Raw genomic sequence first — 13,564 nt, 5'->3', positions numbered from 1 at the left:
TACAGCTGGGTGTGGGGGCAATGGAGGGATGGCATAGGTGCTCTGTGTTCCATGGGTGGGATGTGGGTTCTCTAGGTGCCATGGGGAGGTGGGTGCAGGTCTGTGCTGGGTGTCACCATCCTGGGGTGCCATTGAGGGCCAGGGTGACCCCGGTGACCCCCACAGCTGAGTTCAGCATCTGGACACGTGAGGCGGGCGCGGGGGGACTCTCCATTGCTGTCGAGGGGCCCAGCAAGGCCGAGATCTCCTTTGAGGACCGCAAGGACGGCTCCTGTGGCGTCTCCTACCTGGTGCAGGAGCCAGGTGAGGGGGGGCTGTACCCCAACACCCCCAACCACCCTAACTGCCCCTAACATCCCCCAGGGTGCTCAGCCTCGGGCTGGGGCCACAGGACCCTCATATGAGGAGGAACCCACATGCAAATGTATCCCCAGTTGAGGGTGTCCTCCCAGGAGGATGTCCCCAAATAAAGGTGTCTCTCTGCAGAGGTGTCCCCATGGGAGGGTGTCTCCATGAGTGGTGTCTCTGTGCATGGGTGTCCCCACATAACAGTGTTCCCAAGGGAAGGTGTCCCTGTGTGGGGGCTGCCTGTCTGACTGTCCCCTGTCCCCCAGGTGACTACGAGGTGTCCATCAAGTTCAACGAGGAGCACATCCCTGACAGCCCCTTCATTGTCCCTGTCGCCTCCCACTCCGATGATGCCCGACGCCTCACTGTCACCAGCCTGCAGGTACTGGGGACAGCCCCTGTGAAACCCTGGGGCACCCCTGGGCTCACATGCCACAGGATGCCCTCTGGGTCCCCAGGTCACTCTTGGGCTGCTCTGAGCCCCTATTGCACTCTTGGGATGGCCACTGTGTGCCACCATTGGGTCTCCTGTGGCACCCTTGGACCCTCTGGGGCCACCTTTCCCTCCCTCATGTAATTCTTGGGGCCACCTCTCTCTCCCTCGTGTCACCCCTAGACCACCTTTATGTCCCTCTGTGCCAGCCTTGGGACCCTCTCTGGTGCCAGTCTCACATCCCTTGTGTCACATTGCACCCCTGTGTCACCCTTGGGCCCCGTGGTGTTCCCCCTGCCCTACTGCCCCCCCAGCGTGCCCCCTCATTCCCGGGGGTGAACCCGCCAGCATCATTCACGATGTCCCCCTGTCCCTGATGCCATTGTGGTGTCCCCACAGGAGACAGTGGCAGTGAACCAGCCAGCGTCCTTCGCGGTGCAGCTGAACGGGGCGCGCGGCGTCATTGACGCCAAGGTGCACACGCCTGCAGGGGTGGTGGAGGAGTGCTACGTGTCTGAGCTGGACAGCGGTGAGGGAACATGGGGACACCATGGGGACACCATGGGGACACTGCGGGGACATGGCGCTTGAGAGCAGTCTACAGATGTGGGGTTGTGGGCACAGGGTGCAGGACATGGGGACATGTGATGTGGGGACATGGGGTTTGAGAGCATGGGAACATGGGGAATGCGACAGAGTGACATGGGGGCACAGGGACACAGGACATAGTGATATGATGGCATCCCCCAGACTAGTACACACTGGGGTTCTTGCATGGGGTGTGGAGATACAGGGATGTGGGGACACGGGACACAGGGGCATGGGGACATGGGTGTGGAGATACAGGGATGTGGGGACACGGGACACAGGGGTACGGGGACGTGTCTGTATCCCCTGATATGCACTGGGGTTCCTGCTGTGCAAGAACAGGGATGTAGGGACATGACGACACAGGGACATGGTGGTGTACGGACATGGGGACACAGGGACATGGTGACGTGTCTGTGTCCCCCAGACCGGTATGCCCTGGGGTTCCTGCCACGGGAGAACGGAGTGCACTCCATCGACCTGCGCTTCAATGGGCGCCACGTGCCTGGGAGCCCCTTCAACATCCGTGTGGGCGAGCAGAGCCAGGCCGGGGACCCTGGGCTCGTCACTGCCTTTGGGCCTGGCCTTGAGGGTGGCCGCACAGGTGACACTGCTGTGGGGACAGGGACGGGGCTGTGGGAGGCGGGTGGGGACAGACACGGCTGTGAAATGGTGATGGGGACAGAGCCACGATGGAGATGTGGCCGTGGCATTGCCATGACAGGAACGTGGCCGTGGGTGGTGACCACAATGGTGTCCTGGTGTCCCCCCCATGATGCCATCCCCATGTCCATCTCCCAGGAGTGCCCTCAGAGTTCCTGGTGCAGACAGCCAATGCAGGGGCAGGAGCACTGGCTGTCACCATTGATGGCCCCTCCAAAGTGGAGCTGGACTGTACTGAGGTCCCCGAGGGCCACCGCGTCACCTACACCCCGATGGCCCCTGGCAACTACCTCATCTCCATCAAGTATGGGGGCCCCCACCACATCGTGGGGAGCCCTTTCAAGGCCAAGGTCACTGGTATGAACAGGGGGGACATGGGGCTGGGAGGGGACATGGGTATTCGGAGGGACGTGGGGACAGAGGGGAACATGGAACTAGTGGGGACATGGGAACTGAGGGGGACATAGGGACACCGGGGCCACATCATGGGCAGCCCCTTCAAGGCCAAGGTCACTGGTACAGATGGGGTGGGGGCAGACACGGGGATGAGGGCATGAAAAAGGGAGACTGGGGGAGGAGGATACAGGAGTCCCCTGTGTGGGGTGACAAGGGGTCAATGATGGCCATGATGGAGAGTTGCCAGAGGGCCACCCTGCAGGACCCCCAGGGTGACATCAGTGGAGGGTCCTGGGGCTGACGTGGTGTAGGAGCCCCAGGATGACATGATGGGGGTCCCAGGGGGAGGGGGTTGTCCCCGAAAGATGTCCCCCAGCATGGTGTGATGGGGGTGTCCCCCGATGGGGGCTGACCATGTCCTCCTGGTGCTCCCCAGGCCCACGGCTGTCAGGGGGGCACAGTCTGCACGAGACCTCGACAGTGCTGGTGGAGCCGGTGGTGAGGGCGGGCTCGCGGGGCCCCCCCGCCTTTGGGGGGGTCACCAAGGCCCCGTCAGACGCTGGGCAGGTGGTGGCCCGGGGGCCAGGGCTGGCAGCCGCCCGCCTCGGCCACAAGAACCACTTCACTGTGGACTGCAGCAAGGCCGGTGAGGGCACTGGGGGCCCTGGGGCTGGGGCGGCTGGGAGGGGTCATGGGGCTGGAAGGGCAGATGGGGGCTCAATAGGCGCTCCTTGGGAGTCCTTTGAGGGCTTGGAGGAGAGGTGGTGGGTCTGGTCTGTTCCCTGGGGTGTTCAGGGAATTCTGGGGAGTCTGCAGAAAGGATGGGGTGGGTTAAAGGCAGGCCTGGGGGCCCTTGGAGGGCATGGGGTGGGTGAGTGGGGGAGTCTGGTGGAGGGTCTGGGAGGCAGGGGGGAAGTTTGGGGCAACCCTGGGGTCTCAAGCTCAGGGTTCACCCTGCCCGTGTCCCCCCAGGCACAAACATGCTGCTGGTGGGGGTGCACGGCCCCAAGGCGCCGTGCGAGGAGGTGCACGTGAAGCACGAGGGAAACCGCGTGTACACGGTGACCTACAGCGTGCGGGAGCGCGGCGAGTACGTGCTGCTGCTGCGCTGGGGCGACCGCGACGTCCCGGGGAGCCCCTTCCGTGTCACTGCGGCCTGAGGGCCCCGGTGTGTGGGGGACACAGGCCTGGCAATAAAGCACTGGGAGAGGAACAGGCTCCGTGTGGTGACTGGGGACACGGCACGCTTGGGGCTGGGGACACGGCACACATGGTGACTGGGGACATGGCACGCTTGGGGCTGGGGATATGGCACACGTGGGGCTGGGAGTGGGCCAGGGCCAGGGCCATGCTGGGGAAGGATGCCAGGTCTAGGGCTGTCCGGAGCAAGACACCACAATTCTGGGGTGTGCAGAACAGAGCAGGGTTTGGGGCGGCCCTGGGGGTCCGGGGCAGGATGGTGGGGCCCGGGCAGTCCAGAGCAGGACATCCTGGTCCTGGGGGGTGGGGGGAATCCTGTGGGCTGCAGGATGAGATCATGAGGGCCTGGTATGAGGTGGTCGAGTCTGGAACAGAACACCGGAGGTGATGCCCGAGTCCTGAGGGGCTCCAAGGGGATTCCATGGAGGAACAGCGGCAGCCTAGGGGGATTCAGGGCTCCAAGGGGATCCCATGGCGGAACAGCGGCAGCCTGGGGGACCCGGGGGGGTTCGGGGGTCTGAGGGGATTCCATGGAGGAACAGCAGCAGCCTGGGGGGGTTCGGGGGTCCGAGGGGATTCCATAGAGGAACAGCGGCAGCCTGGGGGCCCGAGGGGGTTCGGGGGTCCCGGCCAGCGCGGTCCGGGGTGCCTGCGGGGCCCGTGCCGTCCGGTAGGGGGCGCTGTGCAAGAGAGCAACGCGCGTCCTCTCAAGGACACGGCACATTGCGCATGCGCGCAGTGAGGGGCGGGGCCGGCGGTAGGGGGTGGGGCCCGGCCGCGGAGGGGCGTAGCCCAAGGTCGCGGGACCTCCCCCGGCGGTGGGCGGGGCCTGGCCGCGTTGCCAGGCAGTGGCGGGCGGGGCGCTCGGGGAGCGGCGGCGGCGGCGGAGGAACCCGGAAGCGGCGGCGGGTTCCGGTCGGTCCCGGCCGGTCCCGATCCCCACAGCCGCTCCCGGCGGCGCATCCCCACCCCGCCGGCTCCCGGCAGCCGCTCTCCCACGGTCCGTGTCCTGGCGGATTCCGTTCCCAGCGGGCCCCGGGCATGGCGGGCCGCGGGAAGCTGATCGCGGTGATGGGCGACGAGGACACGGTGACCGGGTTTCTGCTGGGCGGCATCGGGGAGCTGGACAAGCACCGGAGGCCCAACTTCCTGGTGGTGGAGAAGGAAACAAGCCTGGCGGAGATCGAGGAGACGTTCCGGTGTGTGTGGGGGGAAGGCGGCCCGGGAGGGCTCGGGCGGCCCGGGGGGGGCCGGGAGGGTCGGTAATGTTCGGGGTGCCGAGGGGGGCCGGGGCGGTCGGTAAGGTTCGGGGTGCCTGAGGGCTTCCTGCGGTGCCCGTGTGAGCCCACAGTGGGGTCTCTGAGAGGGATCCAGGCAGGCTCTGGGCTCCGGGGGTCGCAGAGTTCCGGGAGGGGAGGGAGAGGGCCGGCAGGAGTCCGGGCTCAGGCTGCCAGGAGCGCTCTGGGGATCGGGGCCCGAGGGGCCCAGCAGCGTGTCCCGCCTAGCGGCTGGGCCGTCCACGGCGGGCGCTCCGTGCCCCTCACTCTTCCCTTTTTCCCCTTGGCAGGGGTTTCCTGGCGCGGGAGGACGTGGGCATGATCCTGATCTCGCAGGCGCTGGCGGAGCAGATCCGGCCGGCGGTCGCAGCCCATGCCCGGGCGCTGCCCGCGGTGCTCGAGATCCCCTCCAAGGACCACCCCTACGACCCGGCCCGGGACTCGGTGCTGCGCCGCGCCCGGGGGCTCTTCGCACCTGATGAGCTGCGATAGAGCCCCCCAGGACCCCCAGCCCCTCCCCAGATCCCCCTCCAAGCTCCCCCAGACAGTTTCCCCAGGACCCCCGTGTGCGCAAGCCCCCACGGCACCCCCAAGCTGTCCCCTGCCCCCGTGGCCTCTTTGCACCCAGTCACTGGTGACTGGCACCCCCAGACAGTCCCCGGTACCTTCCCAGCACCCCCAAAAGGTCCTCCACCACTCCCCCAGCTTCTTCACACTCAACGACCTGTGGTACCCCAAAACAGCCCCTGGCACCCTATGGGGTCACAAGCCAGGCCTGGGGGTCTCCATCCCAGGGAAGCCCACCCAGGGGCCCCCAGCCCACCTGGGGCAGTTGTGCCCCATGCCTGGGGGTCCCCAGCCCATCCCAGGGTGCTTCTGGGGGGGCTGTGGTTGCCCCATGGGTCTGAGGGTGACACGGGGAACCTGGCGTGTCTCTGAGGGTGCCTGGGGCTGCCACAGGGCCCCGAGGGTGACCCGTGACTATGTCTCAGCCATGTCCCGCAATGGGGAAGTGCCACCAGCGTATCCTGCTGAATCCTGCCAGGTCCTGCCTGTGGGCAGGGAGGGACGCCATGGGGGAGGAAAGGAACACCCCAAGGACACTGGGAGTTGTCACTGTGACCTTGTCACCATTCCCCCAGCTCCTCCCCAGCCTCCTCAGCCTCAGCAGAACCTGGGGGGAAGGTTATTTATTGTCCTCCCCCCTGTGCCTAAATGTCATTTGTGTCCCCTGTGTGTCTCCCTGAAAGTGTCCCCAACATGTGCTGACACCACTCACTGTCTGCTCTGCTCTGTGGGGTGCTGTGAGGGGTGAGGACAGGGAGATGTGGCACAGGGACATGCAGTGGGGCCCAGGGACAGAGCTGTGGAGGGCTCAGGGCACAGGAGCACCCTGAGACCTCCCCATAACCCCCAGCCTCGGGGGGACAGCAGGGGTGAGCCCCCCACGCCCCACAGGGCCTGACGGCATTGGTCTGAGGGCCTGGGAGCCCCGTCCAGCCAGCCTGCCCCCATGTTTCTGCTCCCACCTCCTGAGCAGCCCCTGCTGTGCCCTGCAGACAGGGGTGACACCTGGAGGGCGCTGAGGGGAACCCACATCTCTGGGGCCCTGGGCAGTGGCCGTGCTGGGGACATGCACTGGAGAGTGGGCAGGGTGGGCACGGACACAGTTGTCACAGATGTACCACACACACACAGGTGCCACACACAGGTGTCACACACATACCACAAATACACATTTATGGCACACAGAATCCCAGAACAGTGTGAGGTGGAAGGGCCCTCTGGTGATGACCCAGCTCAACTCCTGCCCAGGCAGGGTCGCCTGGAGCAGGTGACACTTGTCCAGGTGGGTTAGGGTGTCTCTGTGGAGGGACACCCCTCACCCTCCTGGGCAGCTGTCCCAGGGCTTGGCCTTTCCATGATGGAGGGAGGTTGTGCCTCATGCTGAGCTGGGACTGTTGGAGCCCAGGGCTGACTCCTCATCCTTCGCTGGACAGGATGGGGCTGGGCCTGGCACCATCCTCATCACCTGGGGAGGTCTGGGCTTGGTGGGATCCCCCTCAGATGTTTGCATGGATTGGTGCAATCCCCTCAGGTGAGGGATTAGTGTGGACATGTGAGCAGCAGTCCAAAGCTCCCTGTGGACTTGGGAGCCCTGGCAGCCCGTCAGGCACAGAGGGGGAATTGCCAGGAGCAGGGGGAGATGGAAATGGCTCCAGGCTGTGCAGGTGACCCAGAGTGTGGTGACTGGGGCAGGCAAATGGACGTGGAGCAGCAGGACGTGGCATGTGGCCGCTCAAGCAGCAGGATTTGTAGGAGGGCACAGCCACCCTCTCGACCCTTGAGGTGTGCTCCTCTCAGGTGGGGATTATTTTGTTCACTTGTCCAACTTGATTAGACCCAGCAGTAGTTCACGCACTGACAAAAGCCATTGCTGGCAGAAGTGGGGAGAAGCAGACACAGCTCCCCAAGAAACACCAGGCTGCAGGGAGTGTCTGAGCTTACTGTTACTGCTGGAGCACAGTGAAACAGCACTGCATGTGGTGTGAACAGGTGGGGGATCTCACAGAGGAGGTGGGGAGGCTGAGGATTGTCAAGGAGTGCCAAGAGAAACAGACTGGTGGAGTTGCACCTTCCATCCAGGAGAGAAATGCAGTGCATGAAAGCTCAGCAAGAGTTAGAGTAGGCCCTTACCCTCTTGCCATCAGGCAGGAGGAGACCTAAAAGGTGGGAATGGAAACCGGTCCCTGCTTAGGGAGGTAGCAGAATCCCCTCCTGACTTCCCTCGCCTTCCCAGGTGCCCTTACAGAACCGATGTGAGGTCCTGGATTTTGAGGGTCAGACAGTTGAGAGTGGAGCAGAAAGTCTCCTTGGTGGGTCTCCCAGATCCATGCAGTCAGTCAGACAGATCACAACTACAGTTATTAAGGAAAAAGGAAGGGCAGTTGTAGTGTGTGATTCACTTTGAGGGGGGCTGAGGACCCTGTGTTCCAACCAGAGCCACCCCACAGGGAAGTCTGAAGCCTCCCTGAGGCCCAGGCAAGGGACATTGCTGAGAAACTCCCTGCACTAATTCAGCCCACCAGGTGCTGCCCACTGCTCATTGTCCCGATGAGAGAAGTACCAGGGTAGCAGAAAAGGACTTCAGGGCACTGGGTTGCCTGGTTGAAGGGACAAGAGCACAAGGTACAAGAGGCGGTGGTCTTGATTCCTTTGGTAGTAGGCATGAATGCCAAAATGAACAGGAAAATCCATGGGACTAAAAAGTAGCTTAAAGACTGGTGCCATTGGTGGAATTTTGGGTTTTTTGAACATGAGGTAGTTTGTATAGCACCAGGCTGGAGATAGATGCGTTCACCTCTAGAAGAGGCAAAAGGATTCCAACCTTTGGATTGGCAGGGCTGATTGAGAGGGCTTTAAACTAGATTTGAAGGGAGATGGGTATGACAGCACACTCACTAGAAATGAAGCTGGGGGCAGGAGGCCAGTGCTGGGGAGAGATTGATAGCACAGCTAAAGTGCATCTACACCAATGCAGCAGCGTGGGCACCACAGGAGGAGCTGGAGGCCGTGGTGCAGCAGCAAAGCTCTGATGTAGTTGCTGTCATGGAACTGAGATGACTCCATGGAATGCTGCAATGGATGGCTCCAAGCTCTTTAGAAGGGACAGGTGAGGCAGGAGAGGTGGTGTGATGACTCTGTACCTTAGGGAGGGTTTTGGCTGTCTGGAGCTTAGTAATGAAAAGGTTGAGTGGTCATCGTGAAAATGAAGGGGAAGGCTGGCAAGGCAGATATCCTGGTGGGGGGGTCTGTTCTAGACCTCCCAACCAGGATGAAGAGGCCGATGAATTATTCTATAAAGTGCTGGCTGATGTTTAGTGGTTGCCAGCCCTTGTTTTTGTGGAGGTCTTTAACCTACTGGATGTCTGCTGGAAGCAACACAGTGGAGAGGAGACAGTCTGAGAGGCTCCTGGAATGAAGAGAACTTCTGGCTCAGTAGCTGAGCAGCCCACCAAGGGTGGGGCCCTGCTGCACCTGGTGTTTGCAGACTGAGAGGGGCTGCTGGAAGATGGTGGAGCCATCTTGGGCACAGTGACCCTGAAATGAAGGAGTTTCAGTCCTTGGTGAAGTAACAAAGTGTGTCAACAAAACCTCTACACTGTCAGAGGGTGAATTTCAGCCAGTTTGGGACACTGATTGGGACAGTCCTTTGGGAAGCAGCGCTTAAAAACAAAGGGTCCCAGGAAGGCTGGGCATACATCAAGAATGAAACCTTTAAGGTGCAGGAGCAGCCTGTCCCTATGTGCCTAAAAATGAGCTGGTGGGGAAGAAGTGATTGTCCCCCTGAACTTGGCATTGGTGAGGCCACACCTCAAGTCCTGTGTCCAGTTCTGAGCCCCTCAGTTCAAGGAGGACATTGAGGGGCTGGAGTGTGTCCAGAGAAGCAACATAGCTGGGGAGGGCCTAGAGGGTGAATCCTCTGAGGAGCAGCTGAGGGAGCTGGAGAGGCTCAGCCTGGAGAAAAGGAGGCTCAGGGGAAACCTTCTCACTCTCCAGAACTCCCAGACAGGAAAACAGAGCCAGGGGAGACTCAGCCTCCCAGGGAACAAAGGACAGGACAAGAGGGAGCGGCCTCAAGTTATGCCAGAAGAGGTTCAGGGTGGACTTCAAGAAAAATTTCTTCCTGGAGAGGTGGTCAGGCATTGGAAGGGGCTGCCCCATGGAGTCCCAGTCCCTGAAGGTGTCCAAGAAATTATGGAGGGAAAAAATGTAAACTTTCATTTCTTGAGGTATTTAATCAAAGTCAGGTGCCTTTCTGAAATGGATGCAAATAAAAATTTGCAAAAGGTGAATGTAGGCGAAGTAGCAGAGCACTGCTCTTTTACAGTAAGGATCACCACGTTTAAAATATTCATTCAGGGTGGGAAGAAGGGTTGACAGGCTGAGAGAGTTATAGCTGGTCAGCCTGGAGAACAGAAGGTTCCAGGGAGACTTTGGTGCCTCTTCCAGTACTTAAAAGGGGCTTAGAAAAAGGCTGGAGGGGTGGAGGGGTACTTTGGACAAGAGCGTGTAGTGATAGGACACAAGAGAAATGGCCTTAAGCTGAAGGTGGATAGATTTAGATTAGGTGTTAGGAGGGAATTTCTGACTGTGAGTGCGGGCAGGCCCTGGCACAGAGCAGCTGTGGCTGCCCCTGGATCCCTGGCAGTGCCCAAGGCTGGGCTGGACAGGCCTTGGAGCACCCTGGAATAGTGGAAGGTGTCCCTGCCCATGGCAGGGGTGGCACTGGGTGGTCATAAAGTCCATTCCACCCAGACCATTCCACATCTCTATGACTCTGTGCTGCCCCTCCCTGCCATGCCCAGCACTCAGAACCAGCCCCTCTGTGACAGCGGCCCTGGCCCGGGCACTGTGAGCACCACGAAGGCTGTGGGTGCTGTGGCAGTGGCCGCACTGGAGGTGACACCTCTGCTCTGGCTCTGCCACCTGCGCTGGCGCCGATGGCTTTGCTGGGGCTGCTCATCCTGCTGGCCCTGGCCAGGCCTGTGTGGGGCACCTGGGACACCTGCAGGTCAGTGGTTCCAGGCTCTGGGAGGGAGCTGGAGGAACACTTGGGGACTTCCCTGGCAGAACTGTGGTGAAAGATGCCCCTCGGGGTTGTCTGGCCCTGCTGCTGCTCAGCACCAGGTGGGACTTTCAGCCTGAGCAGCCGCAGCCACCGAGCAGGGCAGTGATGGCTTTGTGCTTCCAGAGGGACCTGCGGGCTCCGGCCCATGGCCTCTGACCACAGCTCTGCTGTTCTTGACTACAACTCCGTGGTTTCTGCTGCTGGCACGTCCCATGTGGGTGGCACCAGTGTCCAGCCAGGGGCCTGGCCTGGCATTGTCAGCATCCAGGCCACCTGGGAGAATGGCACGTGGCACATGTGCACGGGTGTCCTCCTCAGCTCCCAGTGGGTGCTCACGGTCGCACACTGCTTCGCCAGGGCCAGGTAAGAGACAGCAGGGACAGAGATGTCCCCAGAGCACGGGCAGGCGCCCAGCTCACAGCACCACGGGCCACTTCCCTGCCCACCTGGGGAAGCAGAAGGCCGGGAAATGCTGGGCCTGCTGCAGCCCGTGGCTCTGCTCCCTGTCACCCCTCTGTCCATCTGCTCCCCAGGGGCATCTCCATGTGGGATGTGGTGATTGGGGCCACAGATCTGAGACAGCCAGGTCCCGAGGCTGTGGTGAGACGCATCCAGAGGCTCCTGGTGCACCAGCACTACGTGGCTGCCACGGCCAGGAACGACATCGCCCTGGTGGAGCTGGACCAGCCCGTGGAGTGCAGTGACTACATCCACCTGGGCTGTGTGCCTGATGCCTCGCTTAGGGTCTCGGAGCTGAAATCCTGCTACATCGCCGGCTGGAACTTTGCCAGAGGTGAGTTCCCAACAGGATGTGTGCTCTGAGGGCGAGCTGGACACCCTGGGGACAAGGGCTGGGCACCCAGGGGACAGGGGCTGGGCACAGACAAGGACAGGGGCTGGGCACACACAGGAACAGGGGCTGGGCACAGACAGGGACAGGGGCTGGGCACACACAGGGACAGGGGCTGGGCACACACAGGGACACGGGCTGGGCACAGACAGGGACACGGGCTGGGCACAGACAGGGACAGGGGCTGGGCACAGACAAGGACAGGGGCTGGGCACACACAGGGACAGGGGCTGGGCACAGACAGGGACAGGGGCTGGGCACACACAGGGACACGGGCTGGGCACACACAGGGACACGTGCTGGGCACACACAGGGACAGGGGCTGGGCACACACAGGGACAGGGGCTGGGCACAGACAGGGACAGGGGCTGGGCACAGACAGGGACACGGGCTGGGCACACACAGGGACAGGGGCTGGGCACACACAGGGACAGGGGCTGGGCACAGACAGGGACACGGGCTGGGCACACACAGGGACAGGGGCTGGGCACAGACAGGGACACGGGCTGGGCACAGACAGGGACACGGGCTGGGCACACACAGGGACACGGGCTGGGCACAGACAGGGACACGGGCTGGGCACACACAGGGACACGGGCTGGGCACACACAGGGACACGGGCTGGGCACAGACAGGGACACGGGCTGGGCACAGACAGGGTCTGGCCGCACAGCGCCGGCAGGGCCGGGCTCGGAGCAGCCCGGGCTGGGGGAAGGAGTCCCCGCCAAGACGGGGCGTGGAACGGGATGAGCTGTAAGGTCCCTGCTCACCCAAACAATTCCTGCTGGCCCTGGGAAACCTCGGGGGAGATGGTTCTGGCCCCTTCCCCAGGCCAACAGCAGAGACACAGCTGGACAACGTCGCTCCGTGGGGAAGGGGCAGGGACACAGCTGGACAATGTCAGCCGTGGGGAAGGGGCAGAGCCAGGCCCGGGAAGGGGGTTCACCCTAGGCAGGGGAGGGGATGGGTTCGAGCTGCTGGGGCTCATTCCCCTCTGTGCCCACAGCTCAGGGAACAGGCATGGTGCTGCAGGAGTCCAAGGTCCACCTCATGGACACGGAGCTCTGCAACAGCAGCCCATGGTATGCAGGGGCCGTTCATGCTGACAACCTGTGTGCTGGGTACCCACAGGGCGGCATCGACACCTGCCAGGTAGGAGCGTGTGATGAGTCCCTCAGCCCCCGGCAGCGCAGGGACCCCCTCATCCCCCACATCCAGCCCAGCCTGTCCCCTGTCTGCCCCTCCCCTCCCCACAGCAGCCCCCCACAGTCCCTGAACCTTCTCTCCTGGCACAGGGGGACAGCGGCGGTCCCCTCGTCTGCAAGGACAATGAAGCTGATTACTACTGGCTGGTGGGATTGTACAGCTGGGGAAGAGGCTGTGACAGAGCCAGGCACCCTGGGATCTACACCTCCACTCAGCACTTCTACAACTGGATCCTGCTCCAGACGGGCCTGAGCCCAGCAGAAAGAGCTGGTCCAGCACCAGAGCCAGTTGTCACCTCAGCCTCCGAGGAGGAGGCTGAGGAACCAGAGCCACCAGAGGAACAGATCAACTTGACCCCTGAGTACAGCCAGAAACCAGCAGTGACATCCTCGGGCATGTCACTGCCCATGGCATTCCCACACCAGATCCTGGTGCAATTCTGGAATCTGGTGCAGGAGTTCCTGCTGTTTTAGAAGGACAAAAAAGCCTGAGCAGCAGCAGCAGGATGAGCAGGATCCAGGGCTACAGTGGATCACGGCAGCTCCAAGGCAGCCTTGGGGCCAGAGGCTTCTCTGTCCTGCCCACGCTGCTGCGCTGCAGCCACAGCGATGCTGACGTGACTGAGGTGTTGAAGTAAAGTTTCTGTGTTCACCATTACCCGTGTTTTCAGCCCTGCTCAGTGCACTTGCAGGCTCACAGAGTCCCTGCTCTGTCTGTCCATCTGGTGTGCTGTTCACATTCATTCTTCAGTCTGGAGAGGGCTCCAGGGAAACCTCAGTGCCCCTTGTAAAGCAGGTTGTAATAGGAGGGAGAGCAGCTTTTTGCATGGGCAGGCCATGATAGGACAAGGAGGAATGGATTAAATCTAGAGGAGGGGAGATTGGGATGAGGTGCTGGGAAGGAGTTTTTACTCAGGGGGTGATGAGGCCCTGGCACAGGGTGCCTGGAGAAGATGTGGCTGCCCCTGGATC

At 62.1% G+C, this 13,564-nt stretch overlaps 3 protein-coding genes across 3 annotated transcripts in view; all 3 read left to right on the top strand.

The window, feature by feature from the left end:
- FLNC (filamin C) overlaps nucleotides 1–3,606 on the top strand; it is a 29,824-nt gene extending 26,218 nt beyond the window's left edge. The window contains 7 exon segments of the mRNA XM_036401489.2: nucleotides 166–303; nucleotides 615–730; nucleotides 1,181–1,310; nucleotides 1,797–1,973; nucleotides 2,171–2,389; nucleotides 2,865–3,074; nucleotides 3,401–3,606. Coding sequence (XP_036257382.1) covers nucleotides 166–303; nucleotides 615–730; nucleotides 1,181–1,310; nucleotides 1,797–1,973; nucleotides 2,171–2,389; nucleotides 2,865–3,074; nucleotides 3,401–3,588 — 1,178 coding nt within the window. The 3' untranslated portion in view covers nucleotides 3,589–3,606.
- Nucleotides 3,607–4,481: 875 nt separating this feature from the next.
- Nucleotides 4,482–5,788, top strand: ATP6V1F (ATPase H+ transporting V1 subunit F). Its single transcript, XM_036400627.2, has 2 exons — nucleotides 4,482–4,827; nucleotides 5,196–5,788. Exons 1-2 carry the CDS (start codon nucleotides 4,670–4,672, stop codon nucleotides 5,395–5,397), a joined length of 360 nt encoding a protein of 119 aa, XP_036256520.1. The 5' UTR covers nucleotides 4,482–4,669; the 3' UTR covers nucleotides 5,398–5,788.
- Nucleotides 5,789–10,551: 4,763 nt separating this feature from the next.
- Nucleotides 10,552–13,250, top strand: LOC118697751 (acrosin-like). The gene is made up of 4 exons (XM_036400621.2): nucleotides 10,552–10,900; nucleotides 11,071–11,330; nucleotides 12,394–12,539; nucleotides 12,683–13,250. The coding sequence occupies exons 1-4, from the start codon at nucleotides 10,683–10,685 to the stop codon at nucleotides 13,064–13,066; spliced, it is 1,008 nt and encodes a 335-aa protein (XP_036256514.1). The 5' UTR covers nucleotides 10,552–10,682; the 3' UTR covers nucleotides 13,067–13,250.
- The last annotated feature ends 314 nt before the right edge of the window (nucleotides 13,251–13,564 follow it).

This window comes from Molothrus ater, chromosome 5 (assembly GCF_012460135.2).
Source record: "Molothrus ater isolate BHLD 08-10-18 breed brown headed cowbird chromosome 5, BPBGC_Mater_1.1, whole genome shotgun sequence".
NCBI classification, from domain to species: domain Eukaryota; kingdom Metazoa; phylum Chordata; class Aves; order Passeriformes; family Icteridae; genus Molothrus; species Molothrus ater.
The sequence above is the reverse complement of the archived record's forward strand: the minus strand, read 5'-3'. Positions and strand labels throughout refer to the sequence as shown.

Excerpts from the sequence above, each read along its gene's own strand:
- LOC118697751 (XM_036400621.2), top strand. The coding sequence starts at position 10,683 with ATGGCCTCTGACCACAGCTCTGCTGTTCTTGACTACAACTCCGTGGTT. Across the intron at positions 11,331-12,393 it reads CGGCTGGAACTTTGCCAGAG|CTCAGGGAACAGGCATGGTG; the intron begins GTGAGTTCCCAA and ends CTGTGCCCACAG. Across the intron at positions 12,540-12,682 it reads GCGGCATCGACACCTGCCAG|GGGGACAGCGGCGGTCCCCT; the intron begins GTAGGAGCGTGT and ends CTCCTGGCACAG.
- ATP6V1F (XM_036400627.2), top strand. The coding sequence starts at position 4,670 with ATGGCGGGCCGCGGGAAGCTGATCGCGGTGATGGGCGACGAGGACACG. Across the intron at positions 4,828-5,195 it reads GAGATCGAGGAGACGTTCCG|GGGTTTCCTGGCGCGGGAGG; the intron begins GTGTGTGTGGGG and ends TCCCCTTGGCAG.